Below are 18,607 nucleotides of genomic sequence, written 5' to 3' on the forward strand. Positions count from 1 at the left end.
AAACTTCCTGGCAGATTAAAACTGTGTGCCCGACCGAGACTCGAACTCGGGACCTTTGCCTTTCGCGAGCAAGTGCTCTACCATCTGAGCTACCGAAGCACGACTCACGCCCGGTACTCACAGCTTTACTTCTGCCAGTATCTCGTCTCCTACCTTCCAAACTTTACAGAAGCTCTCCTGCGACCCTGCAGAACTAGCACTCCTGAAAGAAAGGAGAGCTTCTGTAAAGTTTGGAAGGTAGGAGACGAGATACTGGCAGAAGTAAAGCTGTGAGTACCGGGCGTGAGTCGTGCTTCGGCAGCTCAGATGGTAGAGCACTTGCCCGCGAAAGGCAAAGGTCCCGAGTTCGAGTCTCGGTCGGGCACACAGTTTTAATCTGCCAGGAAGTTTCATATCAGCGCATACTCCACTGCAGAGTGAAAATCTCATTCTGGATTAGTAATCATATTCAGCAAATGAAATTATTTTCATCTAAATGAACAAATGTGAATATTTCAACAAAGTGGAAGATTACCTAAGTTCTGCCAACTTCCAACAGATGCTGAAAAGATCCCACACAATTTTATCATTAAAAGTGTTCTTAAACTGTCTAAAAGTATAATATTAGACTCTGATACCTACTTGCTCACTAACATGAATCCCACTACTTCCACAGAGAATGCCCTCCCTAATCTCCATAAAGAGAACATCCCAATCTGTCCTGTTGTGTCTTCCACGTTATGAATCAGCCAGAGAAATAAATGACCTGATCAAAATCAAAACCAAGTCAAATCTAGTCATGGTATTCTTAATTCAGCTTACTTAGTGAACAAGTTAAAAGACATTCAAATTCCATCTAGTGCCAATCTAGTTTCTTTTGATGCCAGCAACTTATTCACTAATATACACAGTGGGGTACATAAAAGTGGCCAGGATAAGTGTACACGACTGGACGCATTAACAGAGGAGGAAAAGATCTAGTTATTTCCAACAGGATGGAACAACTGCCCATACAGCCGGTCAAACATTGGAGCACATTTATTCAATCTTCACACCTGACAGAGTTGTTAGCAGAGGTCAGTCTGGTCATGGGCCTAGCTGGCCACCCAGATCACCTGATCAGCCAGTGTGCTATTACTTTTTGTGGGATCCCTCAAGCCTAAGGTGTATTGCAACAACTCACAGTCTTCAAGAACTGCAACAGAACATTTCAGATGAGATTGCAGCATTTTTAAAAACAGTTCTTGGAAAAGAACCCACTTTCTTCTGATCTTGGATACTGATCTAGGTATGGTGAGGAAGTGCGGCACTTACGGACGGGTACCACAAAACTACTTCAAACATTCCTCAAGCAGCTAAGTTCTAAACACAACTGCATAAAATTCACATTGGAGTTTTGGGGGTAACAGCATAAACTATTTAGATCTAACCATAGACACTGGTGATCATATTCATACTTCCAAGAATTACAGGAAACCCATCACAGATATTGTAATACCTGCTAATTCTCAACACTCAGTGATCCATTAACATGCTGCCTTTCATTCACCTAGTATCAGTCCCCATGAGAGGTAACAACTGCCAACCTGAATTAAAGGCAATGAAACAACGGCTACACTTCTGCCTTGTTAGATTCCAAAATGCACAAAACGCAGAAACAGCAAGTGTACTTTCTTACCCTGTTCTCAACGCACCACCTCAAACCAATCTAGGAACTTGGAAACATTATTCTACGTACACAATACTGCTGGACACTTTTGCCCAGTGGTGAAGTCAGCACTTCAGTTTTGGAAAAAGAGTAGAAGACACAAAATCACCTGTAATTGTAGCAAATTCTGTAAAGGTCAGTCAGGCAGAGCAATGTGCACCTACTTGAAAGAAAACCATAGACATTGGAAACATAGAAAAGGAGACTCTTCTTTTGCCGACCACCTGCTTAAAGAAGGACATAGTTACAAAGTGCAACATGATGTCTTAAATCATATCCATAAAGGAAGGAAGATGAACGGCACTGAAATAAGGGACATTAAAAACCTCAGTTCACTTGTATGTAAGTTCCCCAATCATACTGTAATCATCAGTGGAGACTTTAATTATCCAACAATTAATTGGGAAAATTACAGTTTTGTTAGTGATGGACATGATAAGACATCATGTAAAGCATTAATACATGCCCTCTCTGAAAATTACCGACAACAGATAGTTATGAACCCCATTCATAATGGAAATACCCCAATGGCAACAAATAGACCTGACCTCTTTCATGTTGTCCACGTTGAAACTGGTATTGGTGACCATGACGCTGTTGTGCAACAATGAGGACCAAAGTAAAAATGACAACTAAAAAAAGCATACAAATATACAGTGAAACACCTCTTTTACATTTTTGTGGGGTCTAGGCTCAAAACACCACAAAACTGAGGAAAATTTAGAATTGTGTAAAATGTTAAAACCTCCAAAATATGAGAAAAAACATATGCAATTGTCATATGTGTTTAAAAACTATAATCCTCACCAATACATTGTATAAAATATGTATAAGTGATGGAAATTAAATGTCAAGTACAAAGTTCATACAATAGTTTTGGTAATGAATTACACCAGTTCTTAAGAAATCACAGATACAAAAAAGCAACTAAAAACTCACCAAAAAGTTGAAATTTGTATCTGAGTAAAACAAGGATGAGGAGGAGATTAGCGTTTAATGCCCCGTTGATAGTGAGGTCATTGGAGACAGAGTACAAGCTCGGATTGGGGAAGGAAATCGGCCGTGCCCTTCCAAAGGGACCATCCTGGTAATAGCCTGAAGCGATTCAGGGAAATTATGGAAAACCTAAATCAGGGTGGCTGGATGCAGATTTGAACTATTGTTCTTCCAAATGCAGATCCAGTGTGCTAACCACTGTGCCACCACACTCGGTTGGGTAAAAGGTAATCAAGCTATTTTCCAACATGCTATGAGCATAAATTATACATCGAAACATGTGTTTTTGAGTCATCTTTCCTTTTCGTTTACCCAGAAAAAAATCAAAAATTGAAGAACATAGGGGATTAAATCTAAAACTGTGAAATATGGTGAAAGGTGTTGGAATCTATCACATGGGGGAGTGTGCTTTCCTTCTATAACCAAAGGTAGTTTAATTGGGTCAAGTACACTTCAAGACTCCTACACACTAAACTTTAAACATGTTTTCAAAAAGTGTTTCTAGCTACCTGATGTGGACACCCATTGGAAACATCTTTCAAAACACGGAAGCATCTATTTGTAGCAACGACTGTATTGTATCATCTGTTGTATAGAGTGGTTAGGTGTTTTATTTCCTCACACTGTATTAAGTTTTTCGGAGAGGGGGGCAACAAAAAAGCAGTGAACAAGGCAGCAGACTGTTGAGTTGTTATCGCTGTACCAGGCTGATGGCTGCTTACAGAATATATGAAGCAAGCAGTACAAGAACAACAATAAAACAAGACACACTGCAGAAAACTGCTGTACATGTGGTAGAATACTGAGAAAGACTGTGTAGAATAGAAAATTAGACCGTTTATCATACGTTGCTTTGAATTGTGAAATAAATATTCATCACTCTGAAACGACTCTCCCGTTGACAGAAAGCTAAGACTAATAGCATGTCTGGTTGTAATTGCTTTCCTGAAATTTCTTTTTTTTTTAAAGACACGGTGATACCATGTTTGCCAGAAATTAAAAATCGTTAGATGATATCCAAGCAAAGTTATGGAAACTAAAGCTGTCTTCCATATTCAGTTCCTGTATGTAGCAAGTTTTCTCCACCAGTTCTATAGTATGTTTTTGCTCACTTACGCAAACAAACGAATCGATTTCATACAACAACTAATCCAATTTTATTGACCATCACCAACTAGTAAACAAACTCTCGATCAAAATAATATCGTAGTTCTTACGTTAATTATGAAATTCTTTGACAAGCACAACCTTGTTCTTTAAAACTACGAAACACTGAGAGATGCTTATGGCTTCAGGTCACAAGCCACAATAAATAAATAAATAAAAAAGTAACGAACGACAACAACATCTTTCATTTTGTTTGCATAAACCTTTTTATATTAACAATGCAACAGCACATATTACAGTTTCCTCATTTCTAGATACGATGTGGCAGACAATACAAAAACAATACAACAAACAGCATTGGAAAAAATGTGAATACACAGAGAAATGTTTGCCGCCAGTGTGGACAGAAACAGAGACAAAAAACAAAGTCGTAAACAGATGTGAAACACTGTAGGAAATAACATTTCCAGCAGAAGCGTGTTTTCAGTGGCAGTGTTGACGTGGCATCACACTACTTTTTGCAGTGGTTATGTCACTAGTGGGCTTTTGGCTACCAACTTTTGCGGGTGCTTGTGAACGACCCCTGTGTGAACCGTGTGCACTTCGATTATTCATTTCCTTGGTAGTGTGTGACGTACATGTGCTGTATACCATTCAAAGCAATGACACATTGTAAGTACCATATGATAAATACGTTATACTATTATTAAATGTCAATTGATGAAGTACCAATGATATAAAGTTTCAAGAGATTTTATGATAACTTAAACACGATACACAATTCTGAGGAGTAAGCTGTAGTGTAATGCATCACGTCAATGTTAGCCAAGTTAGATGTTGTGAGTTAGAAGTTAGAGATTCGCGACTCAATACATGCCAATATTATTATTAGTATTTCTTTCTTTTCTCAGACGTTATGTCTGGTCAAAAATGGAAAGTGACGCGGACCTTGATCAAGCATGACTTCCTTTTAACTGTACAGTATATGTTATATTGCATTTAGGAACTTTCGGGTAATTGAACATGTATCAATAATTACAGATTTCTGTAGTTGCATATATAAGTTTGGATGTAGCTGTATTGCATTGATGTAATGGTGGATATTGTGTAGTATGACTCCTGTAGTTGATAGCAGAATTGGTATAATGTCAACCTTATCCTGATGCCACATGTCCTTGACTTCCTCAGCCAGTTGGATGTATTTTTCAATTTTTTCTCCTGTTTTCTTATGTATATTTTTTGTATTGGGTATGGATATTTCGATTAGTTGTGTTAATTTCTTCTTTTTATTGGTGAGTATGATGTCAGGTTTGTTATGTGGTGTTGTTTTATCTGTTATAATGGTCCTGTTCCAGTATAATCTGTATTCATCATTCCCCAGTACATTTTGTGGCGCACTTGTATGTGGGAACGTGTTGTTTTATAAGTTTATGTTGTAAGGCAAGCTGTTGATGTATTATTTTTGCTACATTGTCATGTCTTCTGGGGTATTCTGTATTTGCTAGTATTGTATACCCGCTTGTGATGTGATCTACTGTTTCTATTTGTTGTTTGCATAGTCTGCATTTATCTGATGTGGTATTGGGATCTTTAATAATATGCTTGCTGTAATATCTGGTGTTTATTGTTTGATCCTGTATTGCAATCATGAATCCTTCCGTCTCACTGTATATATTGCCTTTTCTTAGCCATGTGTTGGATGCGTCTTGATCGATGTGTGGCTGTGTTAGATGATACAGGTGCTTGCCATGTAGTGTTTTCTTTTTCCAATTTACTTTCTTCATATCTGTTGATGCTATGTGATCTAAAGGGTTGTAGAAGTGGTTATGAAATTGCAGTGGTGTAGCCGATGTATTTATATGAGTGATTGATTTGTGTATTTTGCTAGTTTCTGCTCGTTCTAGAAAGAATTTTCTTAAATTGTCTACCTGTCCATAATGTAGGTTTTTTATATCGATAAATCCCCTTCCTCCTTCCTTTCTGCTTAATTTGAATCTTTCTGTTGCTGAATGTATGTGATGTATTCTAAATTTGTGGCATTGTGATCGTGTAAGTGTATTGAGTGCTTCTAGGTCTGTGTTACTCCATTTCACTACTCCAAATGAGTAGGTCAATATTGGTATAGCATGAGTATTTATAGCTTTTGTCTTGCTTCTTGCTGTCAATTCTGTTTTCAGTAGCCGGCCGAAGTGGCCGTGCGGTTAAAGGCGCTGCAGTCTGGAACCGCAAGACCGCTACGGTCGCAGGTTCGAATCCTGCCTCGGGCATGGATGTTTGTGATGTCCTTAGGTTAGATAGGTTTAACTAGTTCTAAGTTCTAGGGGACTAATGACCTCAGCAGTTGAGTCCCATAGTGCTCAGAGCCATTTTCTGTTTTCAGTATTTTTGTTTGTCTATATTTTTCTTTTAGTTCTTCTTTAATATTTGTATTATCTATTCCTATTTTTTGTCTGTATTATTATTATTATTATTATTACTACTATTATTATTTTTAACTTAGCACTGTTATCATGTTTGTTATGATTGTAATACAATATGTTCTGCAATATTCAAATTTGTTAAGCATTTATGTGCTGTTAGAGAACAAAGGTTGAAATAAGTAATTGCCCATTTATTTCTGAATGTGTGGTCATTTTCCAGTGTGTGGTTAGGTAGAAACGTAAGAGGACAGCATACATTTATACGAGTGGAACAAGCAGCAATAAAATTTATATTCTTCCTTGTTACAAATATTTTGCTGTTTATTTCTGAATATGTGGTGATTTCCTAGTGTGTGGTTCGGCAAGAACTTAAGATGATAACTTAAACTGATGGAAGTAAAATGATGAGCTATAACGTTCATATTCTTTCTCATCACAAATACTTTGCACATTGTACAATCACAAACATATTCTCCTAAAAAGTTCTTGCTACAACAGAGATTCTCTGTCACTAACATGTCCATAATAAACATCAACTTGACGCTACAGTGATCAACAAATCAATAACCTCGTTCCTGGTCACCCGCACAGTGTCACCACATCATGATTATGTCAGTTCCTGCAAAAAGTAGTGTGAGACTTCCTCGATCCATCATCATTGAGCAGAGAAGCTAAATGTTGCAAGCTGTGTTGGCAATACCGATTGTAGATTATATCAGCATTTCCTCTCTCACGCTACACCCCTCCTGCAGCAGCCTAAAATATTCCTTTTAACCTGCCGTTATGCATGGTGTGAACCGTCTATCTTTTGTGCCACTTATAACTTGTTCAGTCACCTCAAATGTCAAGTGAGATATCGAGTAAGAGCACAGAATTGCATAAACGTTAATAGGAAGAAACATAAAAAAAAGAGGGAATTTTTAGCATTTTCAGAGTAGCTACAAATTTATGGTGTACTATCATGGGAAATGTAAAATCAGAGAGTGTAAAATCTAGAGGAACTCTGGCTCAAGTTTAAAAGAATAGCTGACCTCGCAGTGGATAGATATGTATCCAGTAAAACAGTTCACAATAGGAGGAAACCTCCATAGTAAAACAAACTTCTAAAGAAGCAGATTACTGTGTTGCAGATATAAAACAAAGCATATAAATAGAGATTGACTCTAAGCACTATGGGACTTAACATCTAAGGCCGTCAGTCCCCTATAGATAGAGAGAAGCTGAATGAAATGTGTTTGACTGTCAAGAAAGCAATAATGATCTTTCACAGAACCCAAAGAAATTCTGGTTGTGTGTGTGAAGACTGTTAGTGGCACTACAGTTAGTGTCCAGTCCCTAACAAATGAGACAAGAACTGAAACTGTAGAATTGCTCAACTCCACTTTCAAACGTGGAAAATTGTCCAAATTTAATTCTCGTACCAATGAAAAGATGAATGAAATAAGTACTAGTGTCAGTGGTGTTGAGAAACAGCTGGAATCACTAAAACCGAACAAAGCTTGAGGCCTTGATGGAATCCCTGTCAGATTGTCCCTTGAACAAAAAAAACATGCCAGTCCTTGGGAAAAGACACAGGTCACACCCATCTACAAAATGGGTAGTAGAAGTGATCCACAAAACTACTGTACAATATCCTTGACATTGATTTGCTGTAGAATCTTAGAACATATTCTAACGTCAAACATAATGACATCTTGAAGGGAATGACCTTCTCAGCATAAATTTTGAAAACATTGATCCTGTGAAACCGAACTTGAATGACATACTGAAAGCTTGGATCAAGACAACCAGGTAAATGCCATATTTCTTGATTTCCGAAAAACATTTGACTCTGTACCACACCTATGCTTATTGTCAAAAGTATCATCATATGGGGTATCACGTAAAATATGTGACTGGATTGAGGACTTTTTAGTAGGGAGGACACAGCATGTTATTTTGGATAGACAGTCATCGTCAGGCGTGGAAGTAACTTCGGGTGTGCCCCAGGGAAGTGTGTTGGGATCCTTGCTGTTCATACTGTGTATTAGTGACCTTACGGACAATATTAATAGTAAAATCAGGATTTTTGCAGATGAGGCAGTTATCTTTAATGAAGTACTATCTGAAGAAGCTGCAGAAATACTCAGTCAGACTTGATAGGATTTCAACATGGTGCAGAGATTGGCAATTTGTTCCAAATGTTCAGAAATGCAAAATTTCGCACTTCACAAAATGAAAAATGTAGTAACTTGTAACTATAATTTTAATAAGTCACTGGTCGAATTGGCCAACTCATACAAATACCTGGGCTTAACAATTTTTAGGGGTATGAAATGGAATGATCACATTGGTTCAGTTGTGTGTAAAATTACTGCACACACAGAGTCACTTAAGCAATCATTCTTCCCATGCTCCATATGTGACTGGAACAGGAAAAAACCAAAATAACTGGTACAATGTGAAATACCCTCTGCAATGCAACTAACGATGGTTTGCAGAGTAGAACTGTAGATGTAGATAATCTCAGCCAGGCCATGTTGTAATTTATCCCTCCAACTCACATGCCCCATTTTTTTCTTTATTTCAGTTACTATAATTTCACTCGGGCTGTTGAAAATTTTACTTTATGCAATCACAGCTGCTTCAGTTACCTGCTTAATCACACTAGTATATCATATCTGTCTGTAACATAGGACTTGTTCAGCCACTCCTTTATGAAGTGTCACCAAAGTCTATTGTTCAATTTATTTTCTTCTCAGAACAATTATTGTGATTTGTTTCATAGTTCATTAGTTAAATTGTCACATATTTTATCTAAGTTAAATAATCTTACATCACATTTTCACTGAAATAATTTATCTTGTTTTATGCCTAAATAAAAAATAATCTGTGGAAACTGTGTTACTAGGTAGATGCACTATTTAAAATCTTTGATCCTACAAAAATTTGTACGTGATGATGGAGTGAGAGCCAAAGACCAGTTTGTAAAATAAATAATAAATATTGTAGAATATTACACCAGCATCATGTGTGTTTTCATTCACAATGTATAAAATATTCTACCAAGAGCCAATGGAACAGTAAGTCAATGAGAACTCTGCCTTGAATGGGCTAGTACTCTACCAACTGAGCTATCTGTGCATGACTCATGACCAGCTCTCATATCTTTACTTCCACCAGTACCTCAATCCCCTACCTTCTGAACTTCAGAGTAGTTCTGCTGTATAGCGTGTAGGACTAGCACTCTTGGAAGAAAGCATTCTGGGGACACATGGCTTAAGCACAGCCTGAGGGATTATTTTCAGAGTGACAGTTAACATGCATCCCAGCATTTGCCACTGTAGCAGATACATCAAAGTTTGAATATTTGCGTACATAAAATGTACCCAAAATGTATCAAAACTACATACCAACTTTGTACACTAACAGGCTGTCTGCCACTCAAAATTTTTGTCTTTACTCTTCTTTTGCATTTTAGTTTTTAGTCACTATTCTACTGATTTTAAATGAAATAATGTTAAGCAAGAATAGCATGGCAAATTTCACATTATATCTTCTATTCTCATTGTGTTACCTAATGGATAATAATGAAACAAACTTTCTTGTCTGATTCTTACACTGTAACAGATCTGGCCTAAAAATGTAACTTTACAGATACCGTCTATCAAGAAGCAATAAATGAAAGCCTGAAGTGGAAATCATTAATGTTAGTAATAAAACAACCAATTGAAGTTACTCACTAGATTGATGGTATTGAGAAGATGACCTTGAAATCTTTCCCACACACAAAGCCTCTCATCAGATCCCAGACTAATTACGTAACTTGCTGAGTATGTCAAAGACAAAACCGCTCCATCATGTGCTTGTATACTATACATGCATGTCCCTGTAACAATGAATCATGTATCACACAAATATTACTTAAATAATTTACCCATCACAAGTCATTCCTATTATATCTTAAATTCTTATTCACCTACCAGTTTCAATTAAAGAGGTTATATAGTACATACAACTTCATAAACTTCAATGAAAAAATAAGAAAGGTGTTAAGAACAAAATGAAAAATAAATACAAAATTAAGAAAGAAAACAGACTGCATTAAGAACCTAACATAAGATTACCTTTGGTTCTAGTTTAATGTAGTTCAATATGGTGTAATGCTCAAGTGTTTCGCCACTTTGACAGTGTCTAACAACATGATGTTTTGCACCAATGTGCCAAACAACAATTCCTATATTCTTTGCTAATATTCTTTAGAATTTGTTTAAAAGAATTCTCATTTGCTCAGTGTTGTTATATAGTAATATATTATGATTGTTATTAAGATGGTCCCTAAATTTACGATAAGACAGATACAATTTTGGAAATCGAAGACTTTTACAACACTGTAGACAGTCACAATAAATAACATATGAGAGGGTATCATAGCCCACTGCTCGCCCTCGCCCCCCCCCCCCCCCCCCTTCCCCCCGCCCAGCAAAAGAAATTTTAAAAGCTATACAAATAGTTTGCAAAACAACTTTATCCCCTTAAAAATACTCTCCATTACAACTAATACATTTGTCACACCGGTGCTTCCACTGCTGGAAACCTGTTTTGTAGTCATCTTTAGAAATGGCTGACAGCTCCTCCCTTGTTTTTTCTTTACCTTTTCAATGTTATCAAATCGGTGTCACTTTCATTGCCCCTTTTCACGTGTGGAAATAAAAGACACACGGAGCCAGATCAGGTGAGTAGCATCCATGGGGCAGTGGAACTGTGCCATTTTTTGCCAAAAACTATCAAAGATGGCTGTGTGTGTAGGTGCATTTTTGTGGTGAAAGAACCAGTCTCCTGCCTGCCCCAAATCAGGTCTTTTTTGATGAACACTGATGTGCTATATTCTTAAAACTTCCAAATAAAAGATCTGATTGACAGTCTGACTTGCTGGAACAAACTCTGAATGATTCAGGCAGTTGATGAAGGTCCAGAACGAGGTCTGTTACCAATCGACATGTCGTCATTCTTAAATTGAGCAAACAACTCTTACACTTGAGTTTTTTCCATAGCATCATCTTGATAGCTGTTTTCAACATCAAAACAGTTTCAGCAACATTTTTACTGATTAGGAAACAAAATTTCACAGCTGCACACTGTTCACTTAAACTTGTTATAACAAAACACGAAACAAGAACAAGACAATCATTGCAGATGAACCGAGCATGCCAGGTCAACAACACAGGCGGGACTGAATTGGCAATGAGTTGTGCTATATACGCCTAGTGGCCGAAATGAGTACTCCCCAAGCTCCACCCCATTTTTTTTTTTTTACTCCCTCATATGGCCCTAAAGCAATACTTCTCTCCTCTGTTCAAGAGGGTTTATTAATTATTTTTAAGTTTGTAGTTTCAAGTAATCTGATGCTGTTCTTTATTTTTTATCTCTTATAGTAATCCGTCTGAATCTGTGCATACCTTATCAACTAGATCTCATAAAAATGACTTTCAGTGTTATTAGCTGAAATCTCTCTGTGTCCATAAAAAATGACCCCCATCCCATTTCCTGTTGTTTCCAGTACCAAGAGAAATATTCTAGCATGACTTAGTACAAAAGTGGCCAACATGTCTTGTCTGAAGATAGGGTTTACCTTCAGCCTTTTATCTCCAGTTTTTCTTTTTAGTTCTTACCAATTACACACTTTTCCTGATAAAATAATTTTTTTTACAGCCAACTGTAAAACCACTTTGTTTCAGTTTTCAGTCTGGTCACATCCAATGTGCAGAAGGAATAAGATAGCAAGCCGGCGCAGTTCCCGGCCATTTAGTGAAAGCTATGGATTTTTTTTAGGTCAAAGATGTGCTTTACTTGCAATGCAGTCCACTTTGTTAAATACTGCCCATTGAGTATATCACATTTATGTGTAATTACCTTTTCACCAAACAAAAACTTTTTCTGTCAAAAATTTCTGTAGGTGTGGCAACAGCTGGCAGTTGGAGGCTACCAATTCTGATTAACCCATTAATTCCCATCACTTGACTATCATACAGTGAATACCAAGTTTAAAATTTCATATCATGGAAAGAGATTTTTAAATTTTGAAAGTTACCCAATGTGAGTATTACTGTATCTTTTTTGAAAGAGTTGACATCAGTGAGTTTGGTTGGTATTAGTTTTCTAGGTGAGAAATAACTAATTGTAGTTAAGACCTGCGTATTACTGACATCATGGCATGGATGTATAAAAGAAAACAAACTCTTAAGTTTGAGGTCACAGTTTCATTTGTAATTTAAAGTCAAATGATTGACAATAACCTTGCTTTAAGAATTTATATTAGAATTGCATTTAATTTGCTTTAAAACTGATACAACATATGGTGGGAAGTTGTGTGAAGTTTACTGTCTGTTATACGAATGACACAGAAACGAATTTGAAGTGGTTTGCAGACGTGAAGGGTGAAGAAAATGTTGATAAATGTCAAGGAATTGATCCCAATGATGAAGCTGAAATGCTTCTGGTTCCTCTGGCAGGTGGACAAGATGGTGATAGGGATGAGGCTAATAATGACAAAGATGATGGAATATATATTATGAAACTAGGTAATAGAGTCCTATTCCACAACACTGAAGTCAAGACAATTAAGCATACTGCTGCTGAACATAATGACTGACAAAACACACTAATATTTGTGATGAGAGAGTAGAAAAGATGAACAAATTAACAAATACTGTACATGACCCAATATTTTGTTCTTAAAACCACAGATTAATTAGTCATGGAAATTTGAGAGGTAAAAGAAAAAGATTTACAGATGAAGTAACCTGGCAGGAAAAGCATGTGCAGAAAGATAATTCAGTGATGCCACAATCCAATCCAATTCAATTCCCTCCTCATTCCAATGAAATCCTGCACACACACCTTCTACAGGTTCCTCAAAATTCACAAACAAAACAAACCAGCATGCCCCATTGTAGCTCATTCTTGTGCCACCACTGAAAGAATTTCAGTTCTCACTGACCAATGCCTCCTATCTATTGCCCAAAATCTGGCCTCCCACATCAAAGATGCCAACCACTTCCTTCACCAACTCCCCACCACATTACTGCCTGGAACCCTGTTGACACCATTTCCTTATACACCATCAACCCCCACACCCATAGTGTTGCTACTATTGAACACTATATCTCTCAACATCCTTCAGACTTCAAACCACTACCTCATTTCTCACACACCTTACTGATTTTATCCTAACACTCAATTACTTCTCCATTGAAGGAAAGGTATATAAACAAACCTGCAGCACAGCTATGATCCGCATGGCACCCTCCTACGCCTGTCTTTATATGGGCCATCTAAAGGAAACCTTCCCAGTCTCCCAAAGTCCCAAAACCCTGGTCTGGTTCAGTTTCATTGATGATATGTTGTTGATCTGTACTTGGAGCCAAAGACATTGTATCCTCAGTCCTTCCTGGTCCTCCCAACCACAAACAGTACCTGCATTTTGACAGCTGCTAACCCTTCCACACCAAAAAATCCGTCCCATACAGCCTGGACACCTGAGGGTGATATATCTGCAGTGGCATACGGTACATCCTTGAGCAACTGGTATTGATATGGGAACATATTAGATATCTTGGCGACAAACAGACCTCACCTTCTTGAGGAAGTTAATCTAGAAGAAGGTGTTAGCGACTATAATGTCGTTGCGGCTTCTGTGTCAGTTGTCAGTGGAAGTTGGGGGGAGGGGGGGGGGGGGGGGGGGGGAGAGGTATTGTCCACCACGTGCTAGAGAAATATGTGCCTAGCAAAAATATAGGGGAGGGAAAGGATCCATCTTGGTTCAACAAACATATTAGGAACTTGCCGAGAAAGCAGAGAATTTTGCACAGTCATTTTAAACATAGTCACTGCCCCACTGACAAACAGAAATTATGCAAAATGAAAGCAGCTGTCAAAAGGCCAATGAGAGATTCTTTTAACGAATTTGAAAGCAATATTTTATCTGCAGATTCTAAAAATTGCTCCCAAAAACTTTGGTCCTACGTAAAATCTATGAATGCTACAAATAATTCAATACCTTCTCTTGCTGACAGTACGGGTAATGTAACAGATGATGATAATCAGAATGCCGAAATTCTAAACCTAGCTTTAAAAACCTTGTTTACAGTAGAGGACTGCAGCACTGTAATATTTTGTGCTGACTATGCACAAATATAGCACCATTCTTATCCATCATCTATCAGAGATCATTGGAACAGCATAAAGTTCCACAGGACTGGAAGTAGGACCACATCATAGCAATCTATAAAAGGGGTAGAAAATCGTATGCACATAATTACCAGCCATTGTGTTCAGACATAATGACCTTTCTAGACTCTGAGAAGCTTATCTGCAGAAACCAGCACAGTTTTAGGAAACAGCAGTCATACGAGACACAGCTGGCCCTCTCTGTACATGATATATATTAGGCTCTAGATACCGGCTCCCAAGTTGATGCCATATTCCTCGAAAGGCATTCAACTCAGTGCCACACTGTCGCTTGCTCCAAAAAGTGCACGCTTATGGCCTATCTGATGACATATGTGGTTGGATAGAAAGTTTTGTAACAGGCAGAGAGCACTATGTTGTCCTGAATGGCAAGATGTCAACTGAAACATGCATAACATCAGGTGTGGCTCAGGGCAGCATTATAGGTCCACTGCTTTTTACGATTTACATAAATGATCTGGTTGATGGTACTGACAGTGGCATTAGACTGTTTGCCGATGATGCTGTGGTCTACAGGAAAGTAGTATCACACGAAAGTTGTGAACAAATCAATGAGGATTTACAGAAAATAAATGGGTAGTGTAATGACTGGCAGTTATCTTTCAATATTAGTAAATGTAACCTACTGTGTATAACAAAGTGAAAATCCCCATTAATGTACAAGTACTAAATAAATGCCCAGTCTTTGGAAGTGGTAACATCAGTCAAGTATCTGGGTGTGACTATTCGAAATGATCTCAAATGGAATGCTCGGATTACACATGTAACAGGTAAGGTGAACTCTAGATTGTGGTTTATTGGTAGAATCCTGAATCGATGAAGTCCTTCAACAAAGGAAACTGCTTACAATATTTCAGTTTGTCCAGTCTTAGAGTATTGTTCGTCTGTATGGGACTCTTACCAGTTAAGTTTGATTCAAAAGATTGAGAAGGTCCAAAGAAGAGCAGCAAGATTCATGACTGGTACATTTAGCCATCACGAGAGCATTACAAATATCATAGAAAGTGTGAAGTGGGACACACTCGCAAATAGACGACACGTTAAACGAAAGGGGTTGCTCACTAAATCCCAAAATACAATCTTCATCGAGGATGTAGAGCATATATTATTACCACCAACTTTCAAATCGCACAATGATCACCATTCAAAGATAAGGGAAATTAGAGCTCGTACTGAGGCATTCCTACAGTCGTTTTTCCCTCGCACAATCTGTGAGTGGAACAGAGGGGGAGAAAATACGACTTTGGCGCAAGTAGTGCCCTCCACCACACACCTCTTGGTGGCTAACGGAGTATATATGTAGATGCAGATGTAGACAAGAACTCCCCTGCCCAGTATGCTGAAGGTCTCACAAAGTCCTTCACAAACAGGCTCTATCTCCAAGATCTCATCCACAAACAGGTTTTCTGCACCATACCCCACACACCCCCAAGAACCAATAACAAAGGAGTGACACCTTCGTCTAATGGAACAACTGAACCACATTCTTTGATACAGCTTTGATTACTTATCATCACATGCTGAAATGAGGGCTTCCAACTCGAGATCCTTCCAACCCCTCCTAAAGTGGTGTTCCATTGCCCACCCAACCTCCACTACATCCCAGTCCATCCTAATACAGGGATCATACCCCTGTTGAAGCTCCAGAAGCAAGTCCTGCCCAATCCACTCATCCACCACTTCTTATTCTAGTCCTGTGGTGGTGGTGGTGGTGGTTGTTAGTGTTTAAAGTCCCGTCGACAACGAGGTCATTAGAGACGGAGCGCAAGCTCGGGTTAGGGAAGGATTGGGAAGGAAATCGGCCGTGCCCTTTCAAAGGAACCATCCCGGCATTTCCTTATTCTAGTCCTGTCACAGGCTTATCCTACCCCATCAGAGGCCAAGTCACCTGTGAAAGCACCCCTGTCAATACCAGCCTTGCTGCAATCATTTCATGGCTTTTTATATTTGCAAGACTACCAACAAGCTGACCACCAGTATGAATGGCTATCACCACACTGTGGTCACGAACAAAGCGGACCAACCTGTGGCACAACATGCAGCTGAACATAACACGCTTGATTTTAATGGCTGCTTCACAACCCAGGCCATCTGCATCCTCCCCTTCATCAAAAGTTTTTCTGAACTGTTTCCATGGGAATTATCCTTACTATACATTCTTCACTCCTGAAATTACACCAGCCTCAACTTACGGTAACCTGCTGTCCCCACAACTTCCACTCAACACTTTCTGCCCTCTCAGAAGTATTACCTCCCAATTCATGTCCCTCACCCTCATTGTGCTCTCTCTGCTAATGCACCCACCAGTCTTTTCTGCTCTCTGCTGTTCTCCTTTCCCACCTGCCCCCTTCCACCTCCCAACATGACCCTGGCAGCCTTGTCCTGCCACTTTCTATAGCAGTCCTTGGACTGCTCTGCCAGACAGTGTTGTTATCCCTGCCCCCCTCCCCCCCGCACACATACTCTTCCCCATTCCCAATAGCTGACTTTGCGCAACACAGCAGTTGCTGTTTGGCTACAGTGGCCGGAGATACCTATCACATTTGCATGAGGTGTGCCTGTGTGTGTGTGTGTGTGTGTGTGTTTTCCTTTCTTTTCTGAAGGAGGCTTTTCGTTAAGCCTATTTCTTCGCAATTGTTGATTTTTCAGTGTGGATGATTTTACATTGTATGAACCAAAACCAGTAGTTGCCCAAAAATTACAGGAAAACAATGCCACACCTATGGTTTTTGACAATAACTTATGTGATAACCAAAAAACAATTGGTACAAACATACAAGATGCTACAATCTAATCTACACACACACACACACACACACACACACACACACACTGCCAGTACTACAGTGGGAAAGATATAAGGTGGATTGGCATTCTGCAATTAACTTTCATCTACAACTGTAACCATAGTATGTGGGGAGCAGATCTGTTTGATCTGCATTGAGGCCTATACAGAATTCGAATTTAGTAAAATTGGTGATGGCCCTGATTCATATTCTGCTTACATGGTTCAATGGTGAACATGTGGTTACTGTAAAAAAAAAAGAACTGTTCACTGTTCTTAGATTTTGTCTGAAGAATAACACTGGCATTAATGACAGCTCTGCAGATAGGAACACAAGATGCTGTAGCCCCGAGAAGACAGAGGTCGGTACCTCAGGAAGTCCATGACGATGGAGTGAACCACCGTGTTGACAAACAAAGTGCCCAACATTCTTTTGCATCTTGTGGAAAATGTGTTAAAATCCACTGTGTAAAGTGCAGTGTAAATTTACATTCTAACAAATGTTTTGTGAAGTAAAAAACTTGTAATTAGATATAAATTAAGAAAATGCTGTTTTAAAGGACAAATTTAGTTTCTAAAATGTACACAGTTTACCAATCCCCTTATTAAAATGTCTGTACTGTCTAAGACATAGTTGTGAGTGGACTACATACAATTTCTTCCATGGCCACTGTTGTGCTATATATTACTGTCTCACATATGACGTATCATATGTAATGGTAAAGGGCCTAAACAATATGCGAGTTTCAAAATAACAATAACACCATGTTTATGCACAAAAACAAATAATAGGAAAAAATATTAATCAAAATTAGGGAAAAAATTTGTGTGGGCATTAATGGGGTAATATGATGGATGGTTCAACAAACTCTATGGACAATAACACAGATTTCCCATTGCCAAAGTACTGGGCAGGTGTATTTTCTCATTCTGCAATTCACTCTGTTTTATAGGTACCTTTGAATCCAGCTGGTCCAGTAGTATTTGTAAGTTGTTTCTTAGTTTGCCAAGTAATCAATAAGAATAATATATTTTTCATCCAGAAAACAACTGGCTATAGCCTTAGGACGGATGGAAACTATTTAACCTCTTTTGGTGCTGAATGCTGTGTTCCTTACTTCTGCCCTCTGCTTTTATTGGTAGACCTACACCTCATCCACAGTGACTAACCAGAAAAAAAACAGCTGGATTTTTTCTGGAACAGTCCCAAACATTGGTGAGTAATTTACTTTCAAATGTTTTTCAGTGGCAATCAACAAATGTGGCACTTGTCTTAGATAAAGCTTTCTCACAGGTAATTCTGTATGTAAAATGTGGCATACAGTTTCACGTGCTGTGCCTACCTCTAATCAATTATACAGTACTATTTTGGGTGTTAACTGT

The 18,607-nt window shown here is 38.4% G+C and overlaps 1 protein-coding gene across 1 annotated transcript in view; it reads right to left on the reverse strand.

The window, feature by feature from the left end:
- LOC124595100 (sterol regulatory element-binding protein cleavage-activating protein) overlaps positions 1-18,607 on the reverse strand; it is a 241,904-nt gene that overhangs the window by 34,922 nt on the left and 188,375 nt on the right. Inside the window, exon 21 of the mRNA XM_047133693.1 lies at positions 9,933-10,078. Coding sequence (XP_046989649.1) covers positions 9,933-10,078 — 146 coding nt within the window. The remainder of the gene's footprint in view (positions 1-9,932; positions 10,079-18,607) is intronic.

The sequence above is a fragment of the Schistocerca americana genome, chromosome 2 (genome assembly GCF_021461395.2).
Source record: "Schistocerca americana isolate TAMUIC-IGC-003095 chromosome 2, iqSchAmer2.1, whole genome shotgun sequence".
NCBI lineage: Eukaryota > Metazoa > Arthropoda > Insecta > Orthoptera > Acrididae > Schistocerca > Schistocerca americana.